Source organism: Mustela putorius, unplaced genomic scaffold (genome assembly GCF_011764305.1).
Source record: "Mustela putorius furo isolate JIRA1106 unplaced genomic scaffold, ASM1176430v1.1 tig00000281_pilon_pilon_pilon, whole genome shotgun sequence".
Taxonomy (NCBI): domain Eukaryota; kingdom Metazoa; phylum Chordata; class Mammalia; order Carnivora; family Mustelidae; genus Mustela; species Mustela putorius.
In genome coordinates, this window is record NW_025421343.1 from 1712768 (window position 1) to 1739390 (window position 26623).

At 36.5% G+C, this 26623-nt stretch overlaps 1 protein-coding gene across 6 annotated transcripts in view; it reads left to right on the plus strand.

Annotated features, from left to right (window-relative positions):
- ZNF638 (zinc finger protein 638) overlaps positions 1–23183 on the plus strand; it is an 82408-nt gene extending 59225 nt beyond the window's left edge. For 3 of the 6 annotated variants that reach the window (XM_013051149.2, XM_013051148.2, XM_045079001.1), the window contains 9 exons: positions 1458–1583; positions 7317–7354; positions 11994–13215; positions 13826–13891; positions 15524–16490; positions 16986–17105; positions 20211–20312; positions 21206–21324; positions 22863–23183. In XM_013051149.2, coding sequence (XP_012906603.1) covers positions 1458–1583; positions 7317–7354; positions 11994–13215; positions 13826–13891; positions 15524–16490; positions 16986–17105; positions 20211–20312; positions 21206–21324; positions 22863–22928 — 2826 coding nt within the window. In that variant the 3' untranslated portion in view covers positions 22929–23183. Of the gene's footprint in view, positions 1–1457; positions 1584–7316; positions 7355–11993; positions 13216–13825; positions 13892–15523; positions 16491–16985; positions 17106–20210; positions 20313–21205; positions 21325–22599 lie in introns of all 6 variants that reach the window. The other 3 variants (XM_045079002.1, XM_013051147.2, XM_045079003.1) reach the window with 3 other exon arrangements.
- Positions 23184–26623: the final 3440 nt, after the last annotated feature.

A 26623-nucleotide genomic window follows, 5' to 3' on the forward strand; every position in this document is an offset into this window, starting at 1 on the left:
GAGATCATGATGTGAGCTGAAATCAAGAGACACTTAACTAGCTACTCAGGTGCCCCAGAACTCCTAGTTTTAATGGAAAATAAAACTTGCACAAGGGAGAATGGTAGTATGTGCAAAGAACATTATCTTACGGGAAAGTTTAAACATGAGTTCATCTAGTCTTTACTGCCTTTGTGACCTTGGCTTAATTGATTTACACTTTTAGTTAGTTCTTACTTATAAAATGAAAAAAGGTGTTACCATATACTTTCCAAGTTACTTCCAGCCATAAAGCACATAGAGAGTTAGCTCTTTTTGTTTCATTATATGGAAAGAAGTACAAAGTGATCATCCCTTAGGGGTTTTGTTCTTCCTTAAAAGAAATTGCTAATCTGTTTATATTTGTTGTGCCCTCTGTGTAATATTTAATTCAGATACTTGTCTAGTAAAATTAGATTTTGAGCAACCATGTATTACCTAGGAAGGTAGGATTTTTTATCAAAGTTGACAGTGTTTGCTTCAGAACTGATTCACCAAAGGTAGATACTAATTTCTTTGACATGCTTCTAACTGCTCCATAGAGCATGTTTGATACTTTAGAAATAGTGTGACACAGGAGGGAAGGGAGAAGACAGGTGGTCTAAGGAATTTTGAACTTTTACTTTAGATATGTTTAATCCTCTGGTAGTTATTTTTTTAATTTCTTAAAAATACCTATCATACTCTCCCGTTTTGCCTGGACTTTGGAACATTTTAAGGATTGCTTTTTCTTGTTTCCTTTGAAATGAAGATTACCTTTGTAATCACACTTGAAGTCTGGAAGAAAAATTTATCTATTCTTCAGAAAAATTAAAGAATGTTTTTATTGTGCTAAAATACATGTAATTAAATTTACTGTTTTAACTATGTTAAATGTCCATGCACTGGCATTGAGTATATTCATGTTGTTATACAACTGTCACCACAGTCCATCTCCAGAACTTTTATCTTTTCAAACTGAAACTCCCTGTACATTAAACACCAATTCCTCCGTACCTCTCTTCCTAGCCCCTGACAACTAACGTTCTACCACTCTACTTCCCTCTCTATGAATTTGACTACTCCAGCGGTTTCTTATAAATGGAATCATAAATGTTTGATCTTTTTTGGTTGGCTTATTGCACTTAGTTTAATATCTTCCAGCATATATTGTAACATATGTCAGAATTACATTCCTTTTTAGTGCTGAATAATAATCCATTGTTTGCATATGCTCATTTTGTTTATCTGCTTGTCCATTGATAGATATTTTGTCTGCTCTACCTTTTGAGTGTTGTGAATAGCACTGGTATGAGCATGGGTTTATAAATGTCTATTTGATTTCCTGCTTACAGTTCTTTGGGTACTACCACATAGTGGGCTTCCTGGATCATATGGTAATTCTACTTTAGTTTTTTGTGGAACTATTTAATATATATATTTTTTAATCTTCTCCAAAGGCAATTCTTCAGTTAGATAGCCCTGAATCTGCTCAGTCAATGTATAGCTTTCTGAAACAAAATCCACAGAACATAGGTGACCATGTATTGACCTGCACATTATCTCCAAAAATGGACTCATCAGAGGTAAGATGAATTTCTGTCAACTTTTGTGCTTTTAGAAAATGAAGAAAGTATAAAGGTCACTCTTCCAAAGCTAGAACATGTACTCAGAATAGAGAGTAGCTAAACTGGTATTGAGTTTAGATATTCTTTCTTTTAGAAATTTGTGTTGCAGTCACTACTACAATTTTCATGATTTATGGAACAGTGTAAATTTGTCTAAATTACAATAAATTGAATAATTTTGAAAAAGGTAGCATATTCATTCTGAAACCTATTATGAAAATATGTATAGAATGATTCCATATATGTAACATGATCATGATTCTCTCCAGAGTGCAGAATCTACTTTGAGTCCATTTTGGCTGCCTCCAGATAGAAAGAAGTTTACTTATTCTTTTCTTTATTATAAACTCTTGTATAAGACTTAAGAGTTTACAGATTATTGGGCTACACAGTAATAATAATACATGTAAGAAAACTCTTAGTAATCCACTTTTGAAAGAGTTAAATTCAGACTCAGTTGTTTCCTCTAATAGTTTCATTGTATCTCCATAACAGGAGGTAAATAATGGGGCCTATATTTGGTATGTGCATGTTTTTTGTTTATTAATATGCTAAAAATCTTGTGCTAGCTCAAGATAAAGAAAATTCCACTGTCTAAAATCAGATTAGAGCATCTATAAGTAAATGCATCATGGTAGGTACTGATTTTTTTTTTTTTAAGATTTGTTTATTTTAGAGAAAGAGAATGAAAGGGTTGAGAGTGGGTAAGAGAAAATCCTCAGGTTGACACCCTGCTGAGCACAGAGCCCAGCATGGGGCTCCATTTCATGGCCCTGAGATTATGACCTGAGCAGAAAACTAGAGTCAGACCCAACTGAGCCACCCAGCGCCCCATGATAGGTACTGATTTCAGCACAAATTTGAGTAGCTTGTTTAACCTGATAATTTCAGAAAAAATTTGGAAGTTCTTAGCAAGTTTCCCTCAGCATGGTATTTTTTAAAATTTTGTGTTTTGATGTTTTGAAGTTATTACTTTATTCAGAATTATGGGGAGCAGTGATGATACAGAAATTTTTCTTCTAAAAATACAGTCCCAAATTTTTAGACTTAAAGAAAATGGAACAAGTGATTATAGAAAACATCTGCCTGAATGATACTTTACTTCCCAAGCTTTTACTCGGAACCTTATTCTTACAGCTTATTAAATTGAAAAACATACTGTTTTACTGTAGACTTAGCCCCACACCTGATAAGGTAGCCTTATAATCTTGAACATGTCATATAGTGTCCATTATATTCATTTAACAAATGATAAATTGATGGCTGTGGCAGGTAGACTAATTTCAAGGTATTATAATGGTCTATATGAGAAGTAGTTAATGCCTAAGCTAGACTAGGAAATGGAAATAAATTCTGTCCCCCAATTTTTTAAATAATTTTTTAATTATGGTTTTTAATTGACCATGTTTATAATGAGCTAATTTATTACCATCCTTGTATTATTCTTTGACACCCCCCTGTTCTTTTTTTTTTTTTAATATTTTATTTATTTATTTGACAGAGAGAGATGACAAGCAGGCAGAGAGGCAGGCAGAGAGAGAGGAGGAAGCAGGCTCCCTGCTGAGCAGAGAGCCCGATGTGGGGCTGGATCCCAGGACCCTGAGATCATGACCTGAGCCAAAGGCAGTGGCTTAGCCCACTGAGCCACCCAGGCACCGCCCCATTCATTTTTTTAACTGTAATGTTATGCAGGTGTACATTGCAACTTGTAGTTGTGTAACTATAGTTACTCTGCATAAGAAGCATGAAAGCTTAAATCTAAGTATTGAAAGATAATATCTATATTTTTTGATATCTTGATTAAGAAGATACTACAGAATTCAGTAGTATGAGAGCAGCTCTATAAATAAGGAAATAGAGTATCTGTAACTTGTATACTTGGAGGTCACTTTCTTATATTCCCATTTATTTTTCAAAATTATGCTGTTTTTGTTTTCTTCAGTTTTTGGATTATGGCTTTCCTGTACAATTGTGGTAGGGCAGTTACTGTTGAGAGGAAAAGGGAAGACTGTCTTCATGTTACTCAGGCCATTAATTACTATTTGTTGAATAGAGTCTGCTCTCTTGGTAAAGCTCCCTGTTCTAAATTTATTGCCATTTGTTTTGTAAAGCAGCTATATACCTTTATTTTCTTTTTATTGCTCTTCTAGGCTAATTTCTGTTATTTCTTGGATTTTGTATCTCCTCCTCTCTTGTTTGGCTTTTATGTTTGTTAGATCACATCATCCAGTAATTTTCCCTCAGAAAGTATGTGTGAACAGTGAACTTTTTTTTTTTAAAGATTTGTTTGTTTATTTGACAGAGATCACAAGTAGGCAGAGAAGCAGGCAGAGAGAGAGGAGGAAGCAGGCTCTCCGCCGAGCAGAGAGCTCGATGTGGGGCTCAGTCCTAGGACCTTGGGATCACGACCTGAGCCGAAGGCAGAGGCTTTAACCCACTGAGCCACCCAGGCACCCCTGTGAACCATGAACTTTTTGAATCCCTGCATAATTGAAATTGACTTTATTTGTTTTTACATATTTCATTCATAGTTTGTCTGGATGGAGAATTTTGTGCCCAGATTGTTTTTCCTTTCATTGTTTTTCTTAACCTGTTTTAGGTTTTTTGTTTGTTTTAAGATTTTATTTTTAATAAATCTCTACACACCCAGTATGGGGCTCAAACTCACACACCTGAGATGAAGAGTTGCATGCTCTACCTACTGAGCCAGTCAGGTGCCCCTTAAACTGTATTGTTAAGGAGAAGGCTGATACTTTTTTTTTTTTTTTTTTTAAGATTTTATTTATTTGAGAGAGGGTGAGAGAGAGAACACAAGCAGGGGTAGGGGTAGTGGCAGAGGCAGAGGGAGAAGCAAGCTCCCCATTAAGCAGGGAGCCTGATACGGGGCTTGATCCCAGGACCCTGGCCTCCTGACATGAGCTCAAGGCATATGCTTAACCGACTGAGCCAGCCAGGCACCCCAAGGAGGCTGAATCTAATCATACCATTATGTATTTTTTTTCTTTTGAAAACTTTTAGCATTTATTGATTGGTTCATTAAATACTTGTGTAATTCCTTTTCTGTGGCAGCTCTGTTTTAGACATTGGACTACATTGATAAACAGAGGAGATGATATCCTAGTCCTCAAGGAGCTTATACTTTAGCAGAAAAGATAGACTATAAAAAGATTATACATGTACACACACTCAATGTCAGGTGGTTAAGAAATGCTATGAAGTGTTATGGAGACCAGTCAAGATAAAAGGGTAGCCAGTAATGGATTGGGGGGAATGTTTATTTTACAGTGGCAGGGATAGTCCCTCTGAGGAATAGTTATTTGAGACCTGAACAAAGTAAAGAGAGGAGGTTTTTTTTTTTTTTTTTTAATTTTGTTTATTTATTTATTTGACAGACAGAGATCCCAAGTAGGTAGAGAGGCAGGCAGAGAGAGAGGTGGAAGCAGGCTCCCTGCCGAGCAGAGAGCCCGATGTGGGGCTCGATCCCAGGACTCTGGGATCATGACCTGAGCAGAAGGCAGGGGCTTTAACCCACTGAGCCACCCAGGCATCCTGAGAGAGGAGGTTTTTAAACTGAAGGGCAAGTGTTAAGTCCTTAAGGACAAATTGGATGATTCAGAAACTCCAGGCAGGATCAGTATGGCTAGCCCAGTGAGCAAGGTTTTATCTTGGTTTGGGACTTATTCATATATCCTGCTTTAGAGCACTCAGTGAATTTATAAAGATTAGTGTGTTCCTTCACCTGAAAAAGATCTTTCTCTTATTATTTCTTTGATTATTTCTTCTTTTTAAATTTTAATGTTCTTTGTGGAAGTAGCACCTATACTGATTTTGTGGAGTATTTCATTGTCTGAAATATCTTTAGTCCATTTTGTATTTTTACCTTACTCTCTGTTGTGCATTTGTTTTTCTCTTTATGAAGAAGGAAGCAAGTTAGCTAATACAGGTATCTGATACAGATTTCCTCCGCTGTCATGCAGGCTGCTCTCCTCCCCCCATAAGCTTTTCCCATGAATGGGAAGACTGCTTGTAAATACTATGGATGGGGCTTATCAACTATCATCTTTAATTTTGGTTACGTGTCATTAGAGTGTAGAATGAATACCCAAGAAAATGCCCCAATAAAGAAGGCCTTTACTCTGGGACTCCCATTACCTACACCAGAAATCCTTTCTAAGCACATTATTCAACTTTCTTTAAAGTATAATTTTCAGTTTTTAATATATCTAAAGAAAGGTAATTCTAACTCAGAGCACATGATTCGCAGAGAAGCAACCTACAGCTGATATATGTAAGCTCTAAGGAACAGATAGTTTTTGCTGTTTTGTTCACTGATATGTCCAGGGTCTAGACCTATGCTTGGTACGTAGGCACTGAAGTTTAATTCTGCTTCTGTTTTGGGCCCTAGGACATTGATTTTCTTGGTGGTTCAGAAGTATGTTTAAAAGGATTATTGTTGGGGGTGCCTGGGTGGCTCAGTTGATTAATCAACTTGTGATTTCAGCTCAGGTCTTGATCTCAGGGTCATGAGGTCAAGCTCCACATTGGGCTCCACCCTAGGCGTGGTGCCTACTTTAAAAAAAAAAAAGGATTGTTAAATTTTGTTCAGCACTTCTAGGTATTTGTGGGTTTTTTTTTTTTTTTAAGATTTTATTTATTTATTTGGCAGAGACAGCGAGAGAAGAAATATGAGGAGAGGAGTGGGAGAGGGAGAAGCAGGCTTCCTGACAAGCAGGGAGCCCAGTGACGGGCTCCATCCCAAGACCTTGGGATCATGACCTGAGCTGACGACAGATGCTTAACGACTGAGTCACCCAGGCACCACTAGGTGTTTTGAGTAGAAAGCTTTTTAAGTCACCTCATCTCCCATATTGATAGAAGTCTTTTTAAATAATAATTGGACAGTGAAGATGTTGAAATTTCAGGTTTTTATTCTTGGGAAAAAAAGCAGTATTTCCAAGCCTTTAAAGATAAAAAATTTTCTTTTTTTTTAAGATTGTATTTATTTGAGAGAGAGAAAATGAGAGCATACACGTATGCATGCACACACATGGGAGGAGGGCCAGAGGGTGAGGGGCTGAGAGAATCTCATGCATACTACCAGCTAAGCACAGAACCTGATGCAGGGCTTGATATCAGGATCCTGAGATCATGACCTGAGCCAAAACCAAGTCTGATGCTCAACCAGCTGTGCTACCCAGGCATCCAAAAGAGTTTCTTATTTTATATCAGCATTAAGGAGATTTTTTTTCTCATTAATTGCTCTCTGTCCATTATTCTCTATCACCTAACTTAGGGTTTTTTATCTAATGAGAAAATAATTCTAGGGGTGCCTGGGTGGCTCAGTGGGTAAGCCTCTGCCTTCAGCTCAGGTCATGATCTCAGGGTCCTGGGATCAAGCCCCACATCAGGCTCTCTGCTCAGCAGGGAGCTTTCTGCCCCCTTTACATGACTTTCTGCCTGCTTGTGATGTCTCTCTCTCTCTGTCAAATAAGTAAATAAAATCTTTTAAAAAATAATAATAATTCTAGAACCTGATAGTTACGTGGACACCAAAAACTGTTTTGATATTGTTTTAAGATGTGGTCTTGTTTTTTTAGCTTAGATTTTAAGAACAGAAAACATAGCATTGATGGGATAAATATTTAAAATCTTCTAGAATAGCCTCTAATGAAATGTGGAATTGTGTTACAGGCTCAAGCTGACAAAGACCCAGAACTAGGAAAAGAAAGGTATGTTGTTTTATGCTTACTAATATTTTTGCAAGTATTTAATTACTGAATTTTGTTTCTGTATTTTATAATTGTTCACTTGTAGTAAAATGTTTGTCGCTCTCATGTCTATTTTGTATATATATATGAATGTTACGGTGTATGTATGTGGGGGTTTTTTTTTTTTGGACTGTTTGACCAGGCATTGTTTTGTCTGTTTTTTAGTCTCTTTCAAGTATTTACTGATTTTTTTTTTTTTTTAGAAAAACTAAATTTGTAAACACAGTTTGAATTAAATACATAAATATGACTTCTTTATGAAATGTTTTGCTAAACTCTTGAACAGCTCGACTCCGTTATCAGCATTACATTCTTGTAGATTTTTCTATTCCAAAATTGTTAAACACAGTAATAAAATTTTAATCATTGTACGTTCTTTTGAAAAGAAGGTATTCAGTATATATTTTGATACTTTCTGAAGACAATTGGAGTGGGGAAACGATATTTTTAAAACAAAATAATGTATGAAAGCTTGGATGAGAGGTGAAAACTTGTTCTTCAGTATATACATAGGCTAGTGACTCACAGTCCTGGTCTGACCACATATACTACACCCTCTTCTCAGTGATTTATTCATCCTGATGAATACCACCTTTATCACCACCTTTGCCCCACCAACTAATAAACTTCTTTTTAATGCTCTTCATTGGGAATCGCTGACTTAGAATTCTTTCCTCTTTTTAATACTAAATGATTTGTTCTTATTTGTTAGAGGTCAGTGTGGTAAGAGTTTACCAGTTTGAAAGAGCATTTTGAAAGTGTTTAAATATGGAAAGTTTGTTTAATTTGATGCGCTAATTTTAAGATGCCTGAAAAGTGGGCTGTTTGATGGGTTTTTCTTAGTAATTCTTATATGCGGCTTTTAAATGATAAAGTTGATTAAGAGTGCTTAGAAAGGGGCATCTGGGTGGCTCAGTGGGTTAAAGCCTCTGCCTTCGGCTCAGGTCATGATCCCAGTGTTCTGGGATTGAGCCCCGTGTCAGGCTTCCTGCTCGGCGGGGAACCTGCTTCCTCCTCTCTGCCTGCCTCTCTGCCTACTTGTGGTCTCTGTCTGTCAAATAAATAAATAAAATCTTTAAAAAAAAAAAAAAAAAAGAGTGATAAGAAATATAGTGGTAACTTTAAGCAGTTAGGTTTGCTATACATACATTGCCAGCACAGACTTTCTTTTAAGTTGTACACGATCATACCAATTACATTCCCATGTCTAAGAAGTAATACTAACAGCACTGTTGGCCCTAAAAGCCCACAAAGGGCAATAAATAGGTAATGCTACATGTAATATAGATGGACCTACAGTTGGCCACAGTAGCTGGCTAAGTGTATAGGCCTTTCCGAAAATTCATTTTATAGGTTAATCTCATTTTATAGATTTCATTTGACATAGTTTTAGGTCTGCAAGAACAGCTATTGTCTGTGTTCTAGTCATTTTTTCCTCTCATTATCTTGACTTCCCAATCAAAGATTCTTCTTAAGGAGTTTACAGATAGTTACCTATTATGGTAATCTTATAAAGTTAATTTTAAAATTTCTAGTACTAATAATTCCCATTTTGCAGTCAGTTTTTTTCTGACTTATATGACATTAGAAAAAAAGATGTGGGATGGGGCCTGAATACTTCACATTTCTTGGATGGCGTAAACTGATCCTGGGAAAATACTGGTGCTTGTTTTGTTGTTTTTGTTTTTGAAGGACTTGCAGGTACTGATTCATCATGAATGTGATCCTTTTGTTTATAATTAGTGTAAAGTCTTTAAATATATTTCCTATTTAAAGGAAATCTCTTACGGATATATCAGGAATATTCTACATTTTGCCTTTTCTCATCCCCTCCCATGTATACCGTATTTACCTTTCATGTGATTAAGGCTCCAAATAAGGATGCAAGGTACAGTTTTCACCAACCCATTAGCAATGTTGGAAAGTACTCAGTGGTCCTCTTAAATAAATACTAATCTCCAGTATTGTTAAGTTGCAGTCTAAAGTTTCTTGAAAAGTATAGCATATGGTTGTTAACCTTTGTTCTCACACCCAGCTTTTTTTGTTTTGAAACCGTGGTATTATGGGGGGATGGAAGTGGGTCAGAGGTAGAAATTAGATACCTATATCCTGAATGCCTTTTTTATTTCTTTCTTGTGCATTTCCCAAAATATGATGTAGTTTTCCTTTGATCTCTAAAAGACTGAGGTCTTTTTTGACTCTGGTATTAATAATTTCATTTATTTGACATCTCAAATGGACTTTTCAGGCTAATTTCATGAACATGGATACTTTTTCCCTATTAGCCAAAGAACTAGACATAATTTTTTGGTAAATGAATTCTGTGAAAAAGCACTGTAATTTTATTTTATTTTATTTATTTTTAAGATTTTATTTATTTATTTAAGATAGAGAGAACACAAGCATGGTGAAGGACAGAGGGTGAAGCAGAGTCCCCACCAAGTGGGGAGCCTGATGAAGGGTTCAATCCTGGGATCAGGGATCGTGACCCAGGCCGAAGCAGGCACTCAACTGTCTGAGCCACCCAGGCAACCAACACTGTAATTTTAAAAGACAAACACAAACAGCATATTAAGTCATTTTTTTCAAGTAGGTCCATATTCTCTGTTTGAAGTACTGAAACTGCATAGTGATCCATTTTGTATAAAATATAATAGCTTTTTCTACTGACAAACTTTAAATACGGTAAAGGGGAAGGACTTGCTATATCCTAGAGCCAGGAATAAAAATCTCCATTGTTACCCTTCTAGCTGAGTAGATTGCTGTTTTTGTATAACCCTAATTTGTAAAGCCTTTAGGGTTAATGGTGCAGTTCTGTAATGAGGCAGGAATTTGAATTTAATCTTCCTTATTTAGATAATAAGTTTTACAGTTTAAAAATGAAAGCTTACATTTGAGAGGTATTATTTACATAACTGCTGTAACTGAATGTCAGAACTTCTTACCTTTGTTGTATTTGTGCTGGGCCACCAGTTTTATTCTGACTAGTTCTAAGAATTTGGAACACTTAAAATCAGCCATTGGTATTTTTGAATTTAAGCGATGTGAATAATTTCAAAAAAGTGTTAAACCCTTTCAGCATACAGAGGAAGCTTATACAAATAAGTAGAATACATAATAATTAAGGTGTGTGGTTACAGACTGTTGAACTTAAATTCCTCACACTCTCTGCTTCTATAACTTCATTAGGAGGTGTTTCTCTGATCTCTTAGATCTTTGGAAGTTTAAACTTAACCATCTTCGGTGGGGGTGGGGAAGACCAGTTTATTGGTTTAAATGATTGGACCCTGATATGGTAGCACGTACTTTTTCCAAAGTTTTGAAATATTAACGTCTTGGGACACAGATACACATCACCTTGCATTGACTGAAGGGTATTATGGCCACTTTTGGGGAAACATATCAAGGGGATGTCTCATCCCCTCCTTCTTTGAAAAGTAGGAGGAAAAAAACCCCAATATTCTTTACTGTGAGGTGTTGATACGGCATCACTTTCTGGTGTCTTCCTCTAACCAGTTGCTTCTAATGTAATAAGCGAATATGTTAGTTAAATTTGATTTGTGTTGACTGCATGCTGGACATTGTTTTGGAAGCTAAGATTTTTCTTGTCACTCTTCAAGATAACCTCTGACCTATGGAACATTAATATAAAAATTAGTTTATTCTATCTCTGTCTCCGTGAAATAAGTTGAATTACAGAATCCCACACATAATTTTATTTACCTTGGATTTGGAAAGACCACAGTGAAATAAGATCGGTTGCTTTTACTTGGCATGTATTTTCTTCATTTCTTCTGAATAATTTTACTTAAAATTTTAAATTATGTATTAGAATTCTAAGTTATTCTCTGTAACTGGAAAGATTTCTTTTAATATATACCTTCCTCTCAAGTAGCCAAAGGCACCTAATTTATGTTAAGATGATTGTGTTTTGCCTCTAACTTTAAATCCAATAGAGTATTTAAAAGATACTTCCAAAGGAAGTTTTCTTTTAGGTATTGTTATTAATAAATACAGTTCTTTGGAAAAACAAATCCGTCTCACATCTTTAAAAAAAAAAAAAAAGTTGACATTGTTAGGAGTATAGCCTTTTCTCCCGACCAGTTTCTGTTCATTTTAGATAAGATTCACTGAAAATTTTAAATTTCAGTGCATGGACTGTTAGTTTCATTGTAGAACTATACAGATATTTTATTATTTCAGTAACCACTATTGGGAAGATCTTAATAATCTGAGATGTCTTACATTCACATTCAGCCTCCTCATGTCTAGTGCAAATGTGAAACAGAAGGAAAAAATTGGTTGTAAGGATTGTATCAGTGGTCATAATTTTGCCATTATTTCCTTTGAACTAAAAAGAATTCTTCAGGGCAGTGGAGGATCTCTTAAAATTTTATATTGCTTACATATTTATATCAAAACGTCTTAACCATTTTAATTCTGATTGGCTGGATTTCCCAGTGCTTATTACTAATGCATCAAGAAGTCTTAACAGTTGGCATCAACAGAATTATTTATAATGGTTGAATTCTCATCATAGTTTGATTTTTGTTTGTGTTTTGTTTGTGTTCTTTTTTTGTTTGTTTTTAAATACTTTTAGCCCTGACTTGAAAAACAGTCCAGTTGATGAAAGTGAGGTCCAAACAGCAGCTGATAGTCTCTCTGTTAAACCTAGTGAGGTTGAAGAAGAAACTGTTCCCAACGTTGAAACAGAAACATCCGTACAGCAGGAAGAAACTTGTGAGGAAGAACCTGAAAAGGCACTGTGTGACTCTGACTTTGCAATTCAAACTTTGGAAGTTGAAACTCAAGAAGAAGAGATCAAAGTGGAAATTCCTCTTGTAGCATCCACTCCAATAAGTATTGAATTATTCACTGAAAATGTAGAGGAATGTGTTTTAAATCAGCAGGTGTATACCAGTGACTTTGAGAAGGAAGAGGCAGAAATTATTAACCCTACAACAGAATTATCAACATCTGACACTGCATTTATAGAAGAAAGGAACATCAAAGGAATTCTAGAAGAATCTCCATCTGAAGCAGAAGATTTCTTTTCTGGGATTACACAGTCTATGATAGAGGCTGTAGCTGAAGTGGACAAACATGAAACTGTTTCAGAAATAGTACCATCTACTTGTGTTTTGGCCTTGGTACCAGGAATTTCCACTGGGGATGAGAAGGCAGTGAGCACAAAGGTAATTTCTGAGAAAAGTAACATGGATGAAAAGGAAGAAAATGAATTTAATAGTAAGGAAACCAGAATGGATCTGCAAATAGGAACAGAGAAGGCTGAAAAGAATGATGCTAGGATGGTTACAGAGAAGTTGGAAAAGATCGTGGCAGCAGTGAAAGAAAAGCCTGCAGAAAATGCTGTGACCAAGGGATACCCGAATAAAGGAATGGGTCAGGCTAATAAGCCTGATGAAACTAGTAAAACTAGTATGTTGGCTGTATCAAATGCATCTAGCACTAAATCAAGCATCAAAGCCGGTATGGTCTCTTCTCTAAAGGCAAAAGCTACTTCAAAATCCGAGAACCAGAAAAGTTTTCTGAAATCTGTACTCAGAGATCAAATTAATGCTGAAAAGAAGCTTTCAGCCAAGGAGTTGGGTCTCCTTAAACCTACAAGTGCCAGGTCAGGCTTGGCTGAAAGCAGCAATAAATTCAAACCCAGTCAGAGCGGTGTTACCAGAGGAGGCAGTGGAAGGATCTCAGCCCTGCAAGGCAAGGATTCTGAACTGGATTACAGGGATATTACAAAACAATCTCAGGAAACAGAGGCTAGACCCTCCGTCATGAAACGGCATGACAGCAACAATAAGGTGAGGAGGGTAGGAAGAATGGCTCAGTGTATCTTTGAAATGAGTAGCTCTGCTGTTGTAGCTTTGGAGTAGGAGATGTAATCTTGTTTTGTACTTTCATCTCCTCACTCCACTCCCAAGTTCCCATTTCTCTTAATGATTCTACTGATGGAAGCCAGTAGACATTTAGAATAGTAAGCTCAAGTTTGTAATTTATTAACAGGTTTGAAAAGCACTGTTTGGATAAAATGTGGTCAGAAATACAGGTGTGCTTTAAAAACAAAAAAAAGAAAAGTCTGCAGTGACTCTCCTGAGGTGATTTACTACTCTGCATCTGAATGGGAAACCGTTTTCTCTTTTAATTGAAACTCCTTTATCAGCTTACTGATTGCCTAACTTAGACATTGTGGGTATTGGGAAGAGAAGATGAGTGAAACTGAGTTTACCTACAACTTACACAGAGGATGCCTATGTTGTTAAAATGATTGTTGACTTAGTGTGGTATACCTGTTAACTATTTGCATAATTGAATGTTTGGATATTTTTTGGTGTTTGGATTTAAAAAAAAAAAAGAACATTAATAACATGGTTGTAAATTCTATTTTTCTGTATTTTTTACTTAATATTTCAGACCTTGGCTGGGCAAAACACTAAGAATCCTAAAAGCACCACTGGTAGAAGTTCCAAATCTAAAGAGGTGAGAAAAAATTCACTAACACTAATAAGCCTTTTATTCTGTCTTTCCATAGTAGAGTTCATCTATCTTACCACTAGTGTCTCTCCTATAATAATCAATTTGATAACAGCAAGAGACAGGAATGAGGTATTTTATTTTTGACCCTACCACCAATTTGTTTTTTGACCTTGAGCTAGGCTAAGTTATTGGTGTTCATGGTGAAGGGCAAAAAGTTACGCAGGGACGGGAAGGGAATTAGAGTAGAAAAACCCCTCCAATCTCCTTTGACAGCAGTAAGTTATAAACATAATAGAATCATGTGTGTTAAAGAAGGGTGGTGTTTGACTAGAATCCTTGCCATTTTGTGGAACTTCCGAACAGGTGGTCCTTTCGAGATGGCTCAGTTTAACCTAACTGGATAGGATCTAAGATTTGCTTTCCTGGTACTAAGCTCTCCTGCCAAATAAATGTGTTATTTTTTTGTTGTAGTTTGATATTTTAGGTTTTTCCATTCATAGAATATTTTTTTGGTCATTTTATCAGGGCACAAAGGAGAAATGTTAGTTTAAGAAGCATAATAAGTATTTTAAAAACATAATAAGGATGATGTTTCTGTTAGCTTATTAATAAATTTATACTATCAGTTAATAAATTGATGATATGAATGCTTAAATGTTTCTTTCCCCCCCAAATTACTGGGTATATGTTCTTTTTTTTTTTTTTAAAGATTTTATTTATTTATTTGACAGTAGGCAGAGAGGCAGGCAGAGAGAGAGAGAGGAGGAAGCAGGCTCCCTGCTGAGCAGAGAGCCCGATGCAGGACTCAATCCCAGGACCCTGAGATCATGACCTGAGCCGAAGGCAGCGGCTTAACCCACTGAGCCACCTAGGCGCCCCTGGGTATATGTTCTTATGTCATTATATATGCTAGTAATTAGTCATTGATAGCATACTAAATTTGTAGGAGGGAATTTATTTTCTTTAGTAGTGTCACCATTTTTCAAATTAGAGATACTATTTTTTTTTCAAGTGAATTTGGCATTAAGTCTTATTTAGTAAGAATTTTTTCATATAACTTTCTCTAAATGTAAACTTAATGTTTAACATTAACATATGAATATATTATGTTAATGTTGTATAATGTTTTATATTAATGTTGTTGTAGCTAACTAGATTATACCTAGTTAGCTATTTACTTTATAGCTACATTCGAGGTCCTTCTAATAGCCGGCTAAGTCTCCTAGAACACTTGTTAGGTATCATTTAATAGGGAAAAATGAATTTTTCACATTGTGCTTTGATAAATGCTCTACACTGTTTGATAAATACTTTAAATGTAGTATTTTTTTGTGTTTCATATTTCAAAAACCTGGACATCATTTAGGAAATGCAGTCTTAACTGAATTTAAGTAAAGGTGGAATTGGGTTGATATTTTTAGGATTTTACCTTTGGTATTGTTTGCTCTGTGGATTAGAGCTAATTCATTTGTGTGGCCTTAAAAAATAGTTTATTTCAGCCTATAGGAAACTTCTTTGTACTGAAATTCTCACAGATGATATTTCATGTACATTTGCTGGGACTATTTGGAACCTAACCAGTTATGAGTAATTGCTTCTATTTACAGGTCTGTGTTTTTGTTTTTTTCTTTTTAGTCTCTTCAACAGGAACCATTATTTCCATTTAATTTGGATGAATTTGTCACTGTGGATGAGGTTATAGAAGAAGTAAATACTTTTCAAGCCAAGCAAAACCCACTAAAAGGAAAAAGAAAAGACAGTCTCAAAAATACCCCTTCCTCTGAACTTAACATAAAGAAGAAGAAAGGGAAAACTCCTGCCCCTCGTGTTGTTGAGGGAGAATTATCTTTTGTAACATTGGATGAGATTGGGGAAGAGGAGGATGGAGCTGCACACCTAGCACAAGCTCTAGTAACTGTGGATGAAGTAATTGATGAAGAAGAAATAAATATGGAAGAAATGGTAAAAAATTCAAATTCACTCCTAACATTAGATGAGTTAATTGATCAAGATGATTGCATTTCCCACAGTGAACCTAAAGATGTTACTGTACTGTCAGTGGCTGAAGAGCAAGATCTTCTCAAACAGGAACGTTTGGTAACTGTGGATGAAATTGGAGAAGTTGAGGAGCTACCTTTAAATGAGTCAGCCGACTTAACTTTTGCCACTTTAAATGTTAAAGGAGATGAGGGAAGTACTGGAAGGGATCCTATTGAGTTCATTTCTTCCCAGATGCCTGAAGACCCTTCTACTTTAGTTACTGTAGATGAAATACAGGATGACAGCAGTGATCTGCATTTAGTCACTTTGGATGAAGTAACTGAAGAGGATGAGGACTCTCTGGCAGATTTTAACAACCTTAAAGAAGAGCTTAATTTTGTTACTGTTGATGAAGTTGGAGAAGAGGAAGATGGAGACAATGATTTAAAAGCAGAGTTAGCACAAAGCAGAAATGACCGTCCCATAGATAAAAGAGGGGATAGGAAAAAGAGAGCTACGGACTCAAGGAAGGTGAAGCTTGAAGCCTTTTCCCAAGCTGGTTCAATAAGTGAGAATGTTATGGAAGAGGATCTGAAAACCATGATTCAAAGACACTTAGCAGGTAGATACTTAGAAGTAGTAATTTTTCTGCTTTATGAGGGGATTACATTTAAAATTTTAAAACTTGATGTTGTAGCCTTACTCATAATTGTCCCTATATTGGTATAAGAAGTTAATGAAGAGTGAGGGCCTGTGATATTTTCCAAAGGAATGTGTACAAGTTTACAGATTGCTTTTAGTTACAGAGCAGACTGTCCTCAGTTATCATACTTCCAAAAAAAGATGACAAAGCTGGAAAGTAAACTACAGTGCCCAAGTTAGAATGGAAATGGTATATTTGTGTTACTGGAAAAGACAGCTTTTCATTAGTAGAAGGATATTACACCAGGCTGCCTCCCAGTTTTTCTCAGATTTAGGATTTAGAAGAAATTGTAAAGGTGTCATTTCACTTTTAAGTAATATTTTGATGGTATAGAATAAGGTTTAGCTCACTTTAGGGAGATCGAAATAACTTCTGAACTAAGAATGGCATGCTATTACTATAGCAGTAAATCAGACTTTCTCTTTAAAGCTAAAACGCCAACCAAGAGAGTTAGAATTGGGAAAACACCAGCATCGGGAAAAGCTGTTGCGACAGACCCAAGGAAAGGTGAAGAGGCCTTCCAAATTTGTGAAGGTAAAGCAGGATTGATGGAAATGGGGAGGAGAGTAGAGAGTAACACAAACTAGTGGCTGAAGTTCTTAAAGGTCTACCATCTAAGAAGAGAAGTAGAAAAACAGTGAAATTGAGTGGGGGTGGGGGTGGGCAAAGCAGCCTTATCTGGATAAAGATTTTAGTCTTTGTAATTTGGAGATAATGGAACATAATGGAATGGATAACAGAATAATAGGCAATCCCTTTTGTGATAGAAGGTGACAGTAGAATATGACAAATTTATGGAGATGATATACGTGAGAGATTATTCTGACCATGTTGCCTCATCAAGTAGAAATCACTGCTTATCCACCTCTTACTTGTGGACCCAGATGCCTTGCTTTGTGGAGGCTGCCATGCAGACAGCCAAAGATGTCGTAACATTGAGAAAATTTATGTTGAAACAAATATGGACCGGTATCTAGTAAGAGAGGTACTCTAGTCCCTCAGATATTTGTCATTTTGTCCATTATATTCATAGCAAAAAAATAATAGAAGGATAGGAAGAGAAGCACACAGTTCGAGATCTCAAGTTAACAGAATCAGAGTTAGAGCGAAAAATCAGTTACTAGGGTGACTCAGCACTACAGGGGATCCTTTATATGTTCTCTTTGATGCACCCTCCTTTCCTTTTGCTTTTCTATTCTGTCTTCTCTAAGGAAAAACTGCCAACTGTCATTGAGTCTCAGTTCATTGAACCTGATCTCAGCTGGGCTGTTGGTTATAGGCCTCCTTTCTTCCCCATTTCCCGACCGGGTGTAATATAAGTCTTTTCCTGCTTTGCATCATGTACTGCTTTAATCAGCTCATTCCTCCCTGGATATCCTTGCTTTTATTTCCATTTACCAGAGCCAGTATGGGAGGTCCAGCTCTGCCAGCTTCTGTTTTATATTCCTTGACGAGTCACCTACAAAATACGGTCAAGTCTTTCCCATTTAAAAAACCATGCCCTTAACCTTTGAATCCTCTGGCTCCCACCTTGTCTCTTTTTCCTTTCAGGGGAAAGTATCTGGAAGTAATCACCTATTTTTACTTCTTCCTCCCAATGAACTGAATGTATTTTGGCTTCTTTGTAAACTACCATTCTGAAGTTTATATTGATAAACCCCCATTGGATTGTTGTCCAACTTGATTTATTAAGTTTTTTTTCTTCCTTATTTAGTCTTACTTGACTTCTCTGCATTATGCGTTACTTGATCATGTGTTCTTTCTTGAAGCTATCTTCCATGGCCAAGTGGGTACACCTTTGTTCTTCTCCATAACCTCTCCTTGATACCAAGCCCCTAGGTAGTGGTTTAGTAATCTGACAGATAGCTCCTAGCATGATTTCATGAGGGTATTTTCACCCCAGGATTTCTGTTTGTAGCTACCAGCTTTCTTAGAACTGCCTTGTTTCAACTGAAGAATAGAGAAAAGTGACTCATTTACTGCTTATTTAACTATTTATTTCTGTTAATGGACAATATGTTTGATAGAAGAACCTAGCTGAAGAAAAAGTAAATTTCTAAACAGTTTTAAACCTGAAGTATTTGTCCTAATCTATTTAATTATTTATATGATTATATATAACATACATTTATTATTACAACATAAACATCCCTTTGGAATGGCAGGAGCAGATATGTTTGAGAAAGTTTATTAGTTATTCTGATGAGTAATAAACTGTTGTAGGAAGAGACTAGAGGCTATTTTAATCAAGTCAAGAAAAGGGAGATGACCTTTTTTTTAATCAACTCTTTAAGACTTGATGACCAGTAAAAAAATAAAACACAAGGAGTAAGAGAGGAGTAAATAATGATTTCATGGGGTGCCTGGGTGGCTCAGTTGTTAAGCATCTACCTTCAGCTCAGGTCATGATCCTAGGGTCCTGGGATTGAGCCCTTCATTGGGCTCCCTGCTCCATGGAAAGCCTGCTTCTCCCTCTCCCACTTGCCCTGCTTGTGTTCCCTCTCTCACTGTGTCCTTCTCTGTCAGATGAATAAAGTCTTATTTAAAAAAAATGATTTCATGGCTCCTGTCCATCTCCTCAGATTTGCTGAAGAGTAGCCCAGGTGCATGAAGAGAACACTGAACTTGAAGTCACAAACTTTGCTTCTAACCTGTCACTTAAAAGCCTTGTAGCCTTGGCCGTACCAGTTTCTTATGTCTTGGTTTTGCGTTCTCTATCTGTGAAGAAATAAAGATAGGGGCACCTGGGTGGCTCAGTGGGTTAAGCCTCTGCCTTTGGCTCAGGTCATGATCTCAGGATCCTGGGATTGAGCCCCCGAATCAGGCTCTCTGCTCAGCAGGGAGCCTGCTTCCCCCTCTCTCTCTACCTGCCTCTCTGCCTACTTGTGCTCTCTCTCTGTCAAATACATAAATAAATCTTTAAAAAAAAAAAAAAAAAGAAAGAAAGAAAGAAAAAGAAAAGGATAATGGTGATTTGACCTGCCTATCTCACAGGAGATAAAAGCTAAATGAAGGGTATATATGTGAAAAGGACTTGTCAGCTACCATGTAACAAAAAGATATTAATAGCTACTGAAGGTGAGCAGGATTGCTTGGAACTAGTTCCTTTCTTCTCTTCCCCAAGATCATATTATGCAGAGTCTGCCAAAACTGCATGTTTCTTACATGTTATTTACTTTGGTGGACTTGAACATTTGTGATGTCACTTGTGATCCTGTTGGACAGGGGTCTTTATCAGTGTAGGCTCAGTATTTTTTGACTGGGAGGGCCTCAGTAGAGGACACGAGAATATTTTCTGCCCACATCCTTTCCTCCTCAATCCACACTCCCCTACCCCAGCCCTTTCCATACACTAGTTAACTCTTTACAGTAACTACAGAGCTTGAAATTCTTCCAATTACCCTTTAAATTCTTTTGAGAACAATATATAAATAAAATATGCTATTACCTTTAGTCTGTTTTTTTCCTAACATCGAAGAATCTTGGAAGAGTGGTCCAGTGGGATCAGCCAAGGAAGGTTTACTTAGAGAGAAGAGCCATAAATTAATTTTGAAGGCAGGGATTATCTGGTATTAGCTTTATATACTGTACATGTATTTTGAATGACTTCTTTTCCTTGAAAAATTTTAATGATTTTAGTTGATGAGGAATCTGGATTAAAGGACTCAGAACCAGAACGAAAACGTAAGAAGATTGAGGACTCTTCTTTAGGGAAATCAGTGGTACCGGATGTCCCTGAAGGTAAAGTAAACATAACATTTTTCCTTATCTATATGAAATAAAAATTCAGTGCCAGAGTAAGTGTTCTGTTGTTTAGATGACTATTGACATTTCTGAAAACAGAAATACGGTTTTTTTTTACCTAGCAAGGATTTTTTTTTCCATCCTTAAAAGTTTGGGATAAGCCTTTTTTTTTTTTTTTTTTTTAAATTCCTGGTACTTTCTTTGCTGCTGTGGTAAGAGCTAAGTTACATTGCCCAGGCAGAAATTTTAGTAAACATGCTGAAAAGCTAGCAGACTGTGACCAGCTAAAACGGGCTAAAGGAGCACCAAATCCATTTACTCAGAATATTCCTCAGGCAAATAGTTGTCCATCATTCTGCCTCTATTTTTCTGCTTTTATTATATGGGATTCCAAAGATGTTCATTTCAAAAACACCATTAGAGTCTTTCTTCAACGAATTGCTATTCTGAAGAAATTTCATGATATCCTGGAGGCTCTAGAGTATTACAGAATATGTTAAAAAATAAATAAATAAATAAAGCCCCTGGGGGGTGCCTGGGTGGCTCAGTCGTTAAGCATCTGCTTTCGGTTCAAGTCATGGTCTGGAGCCATACATCAGGCTCCTTGCTCAGCCTGCTTCTCCCTCCCCCTTTGCTTATGTTCCCTCTCTTGCTGTCTCCCTCTCTGTCAAATATATAAATAAAATCTTTAAAATAAATAAGTGAAGCCCTTAGTTTTGTGATTAAAGGCTAAATTGCTCTTAATCCCTAGATACTTAGCCATAAATATTATGTTTATAAAAGTATATACTATGATAAGCATGTTTGTCATGTTTAGAGAACTTGATTAACACAGCTGTAGATATTAATTTCCCTCCATTCTCTTTCCCCTCTTTCTTCCTGTCCTCTAGATTTAGACTTCCTTGTACCGAAGGCTGGATTCTTCTGTCCAATTTGTTCCCTCTTCTACTCAGGTGAAAAAGCAATGACAAATCACTGCAAGAGTACACGTCATAAGCAAAATACAGAGGTAAATTTTTTTCTTAACACCTCATAAAATACTCCAGGTGGTATTGTAATAAGACTACTTAAGTGTTCACCCAGAACGTATATTCTTTTCCTTTGGGAGAACTTTTGAAGATTTATGCCAGTTTATTCCTCTGTAGTTCAAAAGTACAGTCTTCACTGTATGCTGCAAGGAATGTCTAGTCTTTATTCCTTTTCCTCTGGCAGCATTCCCCAGGGTAGATTCTACAGATCACTAGTCCTGTATAACTCTCCATTAAAGTGTGGGGAACCATATATTCTGATGGCCCCTTGAAGAGTCAACAGACGAATAACATACTAAAATTTGTGAATTGTCTAGTCAGAGAGAATCTGTTTAACTTTATTTAACCCATTTCCTAAACTGATTTAATGACACCCCTCACCCGCCTTTTAAGTTGTACTCATCTTTAGGAAGTGCTCCTTTAGAGAATCATTATTAACCATAGTCGAAGCAGTGGTTCTGATTCCTCCTGAATGTTTGTGGTTATTTTATATAGCCTCTAAATTGAATTTGTGGTACCGACACTCAGCTAATATTGAGTTGTTATTTGCTGGAAGCTTATTTAATACCTTCCCCATCAGCATTATGAGGTAGATGGTATCATTCCAAACTTCTTTATTACTTTTTTTTAATCATTCCAATTCTAAAGGTAGGAAAAAAGGCTTAAAGAGTATCTAATCCCAAGATCACATAGCAGGTTAGTGGCAGACTTGGGATTTTAACCTAGCTCTGTTTTATTCTAGCCTCAAACCCTTAACCATTATGCTACACTGTCTGTGCTCTTAACTTGTTGTGTCATTTTTCCATTTAAAATTTCCACTGGCTTTAGGTCTGTAAAGCCCTACATGATCTGATTCCTTTCTGTTTCTCTGGCCTTACTCTCTGTTATTACTCACTATGTTGCAGTTTTTCTGGTACTCTCATTTTTTTTGGTTTCCTATATATAAAAGCCCCCTTTGCTACTTTTGCACCTTTATATCCCTGTTCCTTTTGCCCTCTCCCAGTCCTACTTCTTTTCCTTGAAAAATTTAATGATAGCTGCCTCTTCCCCCACTTTTAGCTAAGTCTAGACTCAAATGTCATCTTCCAGAAAGACTTTTGCTTAAGACAGACCTAGCTAGAAGTACAAAACTCCCTCCTACCGCCGAGAAGGGTTTACCTCAGTCACTTCCCTTATTGTATTTCTTTCCTTTATAGTGCTTACCAGCATGAAAATTTGTCTTATTTATTCTTTTATTATTTCTCTTCCCCCACTAGAATGTAAGCTCCATGAGGTAAAGGGCCTTACCTATCTTGTTGACCACTGAATCCCAAGCACCAAGCGTAATGCCTGGTATGTCATAAATATCAGATGACTGGTGAATGGAAGGAAAGAATGTTAATGTAAGGCACTGTGTTTCTAATCTCTGTAGGATCAGGCTCTTACAAATTATAAATTCAGTGAAATATATTAGATATGTTTTCACACACAGCAGAGCAACACCTAATAGATATTTTATATTGCAAATTGTTTTTAACAGAAGTTCATGGCCAAGCAAAGAAAGGAAAAGGAGCAGAATGAGGCTGAAGAAAGAAGTTCTAGGTGATTGGGGGAAAGGGGAAAGACTGCATTAGAAATTTGTTTAGGGTCCAGTTGATTTGTGTATTTTTGTTACCACTTAATTTGTAATTTTTGTTTCAGAAGCAAATATTCATGTTGTACAAATTTCTGATTGCCCTTGATGTGGAAAGACTGATGGGGAAAGTATGATGTGTTTGATTTTTATATCAAATCATCAGGCATGGAGGAAGTATCTTTTAGAAGTGTTAAAATAAATGTTCCTACTGTATATTTAAAATACCATCTTGTGTTTGTGACTGATTTATTAAAGACTTGTGTGCTTCTGATTTCAGACAAGAGACCCTTGTGACTTGTTTAGGGATTCTTCATATATACTGGAAGTCATAGCAGAGCATGGTTTCACTCTGTTTCAACCATTCATGTATAGGTCAAAGATTTCTTAAAACTCCTAATTTTTTTGGATGAAATTAGATTACATATAATTGACCCCAGATAGGTTTGAGTAAAACTGCTTGTTGTTTTCAGTGTATTAAGAGTATCTTTTTTTCTGTTTGTGGTAACATCTAGTTTCTGCCAGGACCCATTTGAGTTAGCTTCTCGCAAGTCATTTAGTATTACCTTGAAAAACTACAAAGACAGAGCAGCCTTTACTTCCCGTGAGCCGCTACAGTTGCTTTTAAACCGTTTAAATTACTATTTAATATGTTTGTTAAAAGTTGTAAAGGTGCAAAAAAATAATTCAGTGCTTGTTGGGTGCAGGACACAGTCCTGTGCTGTGAATTTTTAGATTAGGCATGCTTCAGACATAGGCCTGCTGACTTTGAGTTGCTTTAATATCAGATTTGTCAGCTTTTCCAAGATAAGAGTATACCAGTTAATAACAGAGAGTGAATGGAAGGAAATGAAAAACTACTACTCTTTGAGATCTCTTACTCCTGTCACATGTAGCACATTACCTCACAATGAGCAAAGAGTAGAGTGAAGAACAAAAAGCAGCAACTTCTTGTTGTTGCCCACCAAACTCATTCATTGCACACTAGGTTCAGGCTTAGCTACAGCCTGAGTAAAACAACAGACTGCGACATGCCATAGACTAAGGAGTGGGGTGGGTGGGGAGAGTGTTACTTATGAATGTCAGGAGTCTGCTATAATTAAACCCTTATAGGTGAGGGGCGCCTTGATGGCACAGCTGATTATGCATCTGACTCTTGGTTTTGGCTCAGGTCACACCCTTAAGACTCCCTCCCTCTCTCTCTGCCCCCACCCCCCTCCACCCCCGCTCTCTTTGTGCGTGCTCTCTCAAATATATAAATCTTTAAAAAAAAAAAATCCCTTATAGGTGAGTGAAGTAGTAAGAGAGAGAAGAACTGTTAAAAGTTTGGAGAGTAAGGGGCGCTTGGGTGGCTCAGTGGGTTGAGTCTCCGCCTTCGGCTCAGGTCAAGATCTCTGGGTCGTGGGATGAAGCCCCACACATTGGGCTCTGCTCAGCCGGGACCCTGCTTCCCCCTCTCTCTTTGCCTTCCTCTCTGCCTACTTGTAATCTCTCTCTCTCTGTCAAATAAATAAGTAGAATTAAAAAAAAAAAAAAAGTTTAGAGAGTAAGTTGCTGAAAGCAAGCTAAAGCAGCATAGTCAGATTAAGTAAGAATCTTAAATTTTGGAATCTTTTCCTTACGGGAAAGCTTTTAAAATCAGATAACATATGAGCTTTAATCTTGTCTGACCCAGCCTCGGAATTTAATTTTAAAAAATGAAGTGTGAGGGGTGCCTGGGTGACTCAGTTGGTTAATAAGCATCTACCTTCGGCTCAGGTCATGATCTCGGGGCTGGGGATTGAGCCCTGCATGGGCTCCCTACTCAGTGGGGAGTCTGCTTCTCTCTCCCTCTTAGGCCCTCCCCCCAGCTCATGCTCTCGTAAAAAATCTTTAAAAAAATGTGTGAAACTCTTTATTTCTTTCAAATTAGTTATGTGGAAATTGGGATTTTGTATTGGAATAAAAGGAATTGCTAAAGCATAAAAGTGGTAGGAGTGATTTTTGTTTTAGTGACATATTGATGGTTAGCTATACATAGTAAATAAATAATGTTCCTGTATGGAGGAGTGGGAATTTTTATCCTAGGTCTCCAAATTCAGAAGATTTTTGAGTTTTGCTAAAAATAAACATAGACTCTTCACATATAATTTTAGAATTGTTCTGCACTCTTTCCAGGAAACCTTGAAATACCTCTCTCCTTTATTCACACTACACATACGGAATATGATATACATAGCAGTTTGCTTACTGGTTGGTTAAGGGAGTAATAGTTTTTAAAGCTTCTATCATTTCATCATCTAGACACCAAAGCAATAAAAGATTGCATTCAGCACCGTCTCTAATAAAAGTTTTTAGTTTTACCGTTTCTGGCACAGAATGCTATGAGAATTGGCTGCCTCTCCAAAACTCTTCTGAATTCTTAAAAAAAAGAAAGCCAGATTTTAAAACTTTAAATTTTTATTTTAATATTCAGGTGTGAAAAAAAAGCATATTGAAGAGAATAGTATAATCTACCCATATATACTAATTATGTAGTTTCAACAGTTATCAACTCAAAACCAAATACATATATGTCCACTCTTAACTTCTCTTATATTTTAAAGGAAATCTCAGCACGTCATTTTACCCATACACATTTCATTATGTTTCTAAAAGATAAGGATTCTTTTTAAGTAATAATATCATTAAAAATACTCCTTATTTAAATCCAGTTCAAATTTTCTAATATTTCATGAGTGATTTTTTGTTTTACTGAAGAGATCTGAATAAAGTCATACCCTGTGATAGCTGGATAAGTCCTTTTAATTATTTTTAACGTAGGAATGTTCTTCTCAGTGTGCCTGGGGAGCTCAGTAAAGTGTCTGCCTTCAGCTCCCTGCATCATGCTCCCTGCTCAGTAGGGATTCTGCTGCTCACTCTCCCTCTGCCCTGCGCTCGCTCACTGTCTCTCAAATAAACAAAATCTTAAAAAAAAAAAAAAAAAGATGTTCTTCTCTTCTTGGAATTAATATAAATGAGATACTTGGTTCTACAAATCTGTTCTGCTCAAAATGTCTTGGAATCTAATGCTGGTCCACGAAGTATGCGACTTCATGTTGACTTACGTACAGAAATTGAGTGTCTAGAAACCTTGATGCAGTTTGACGGTGACTTTATATCTATTTGTTGGATATGCTAATTTAAAAATAGGGTTTTAGGCTTCTGTGCTTATTTATTTGTATTTTACAAATGATCTCTGATGGATTGGAAATAGGGGAAAAAGGGAAAAGAAAAATAAGCTGATTGATAACATAATTTGAGAAACACTACTGAAAGCATTCCTCACAGTTTGGATTTTGCTGATCGCAACCCCATAGTATAGTTTCAGTATATTTCCTCTGTTGTCTGATATCTTTTGAATTTGTAGTTGAATATGGAAATGTGATTGGAATTTGGTTTCTTTTTCTTTTTGTCAAGACTGCTTCAGACAGTGACGTGGTCTTCCTGATGAACAGGCACAAAGTATCTGTTTTCTTTGGGATTTTCATAAAAGTTGATGCTTAAAGCCTAGATGTATATTTATTCACTGGGGATTACAAAATGGTGATATTTTAATTTGTATATTTCTCCTTGTGTAAGCTAGAAACTCCCTAAATACTCATCTGCTCTTTGGTTACTCAGTGTTATTTTTTGTTTAAGAACGGCTT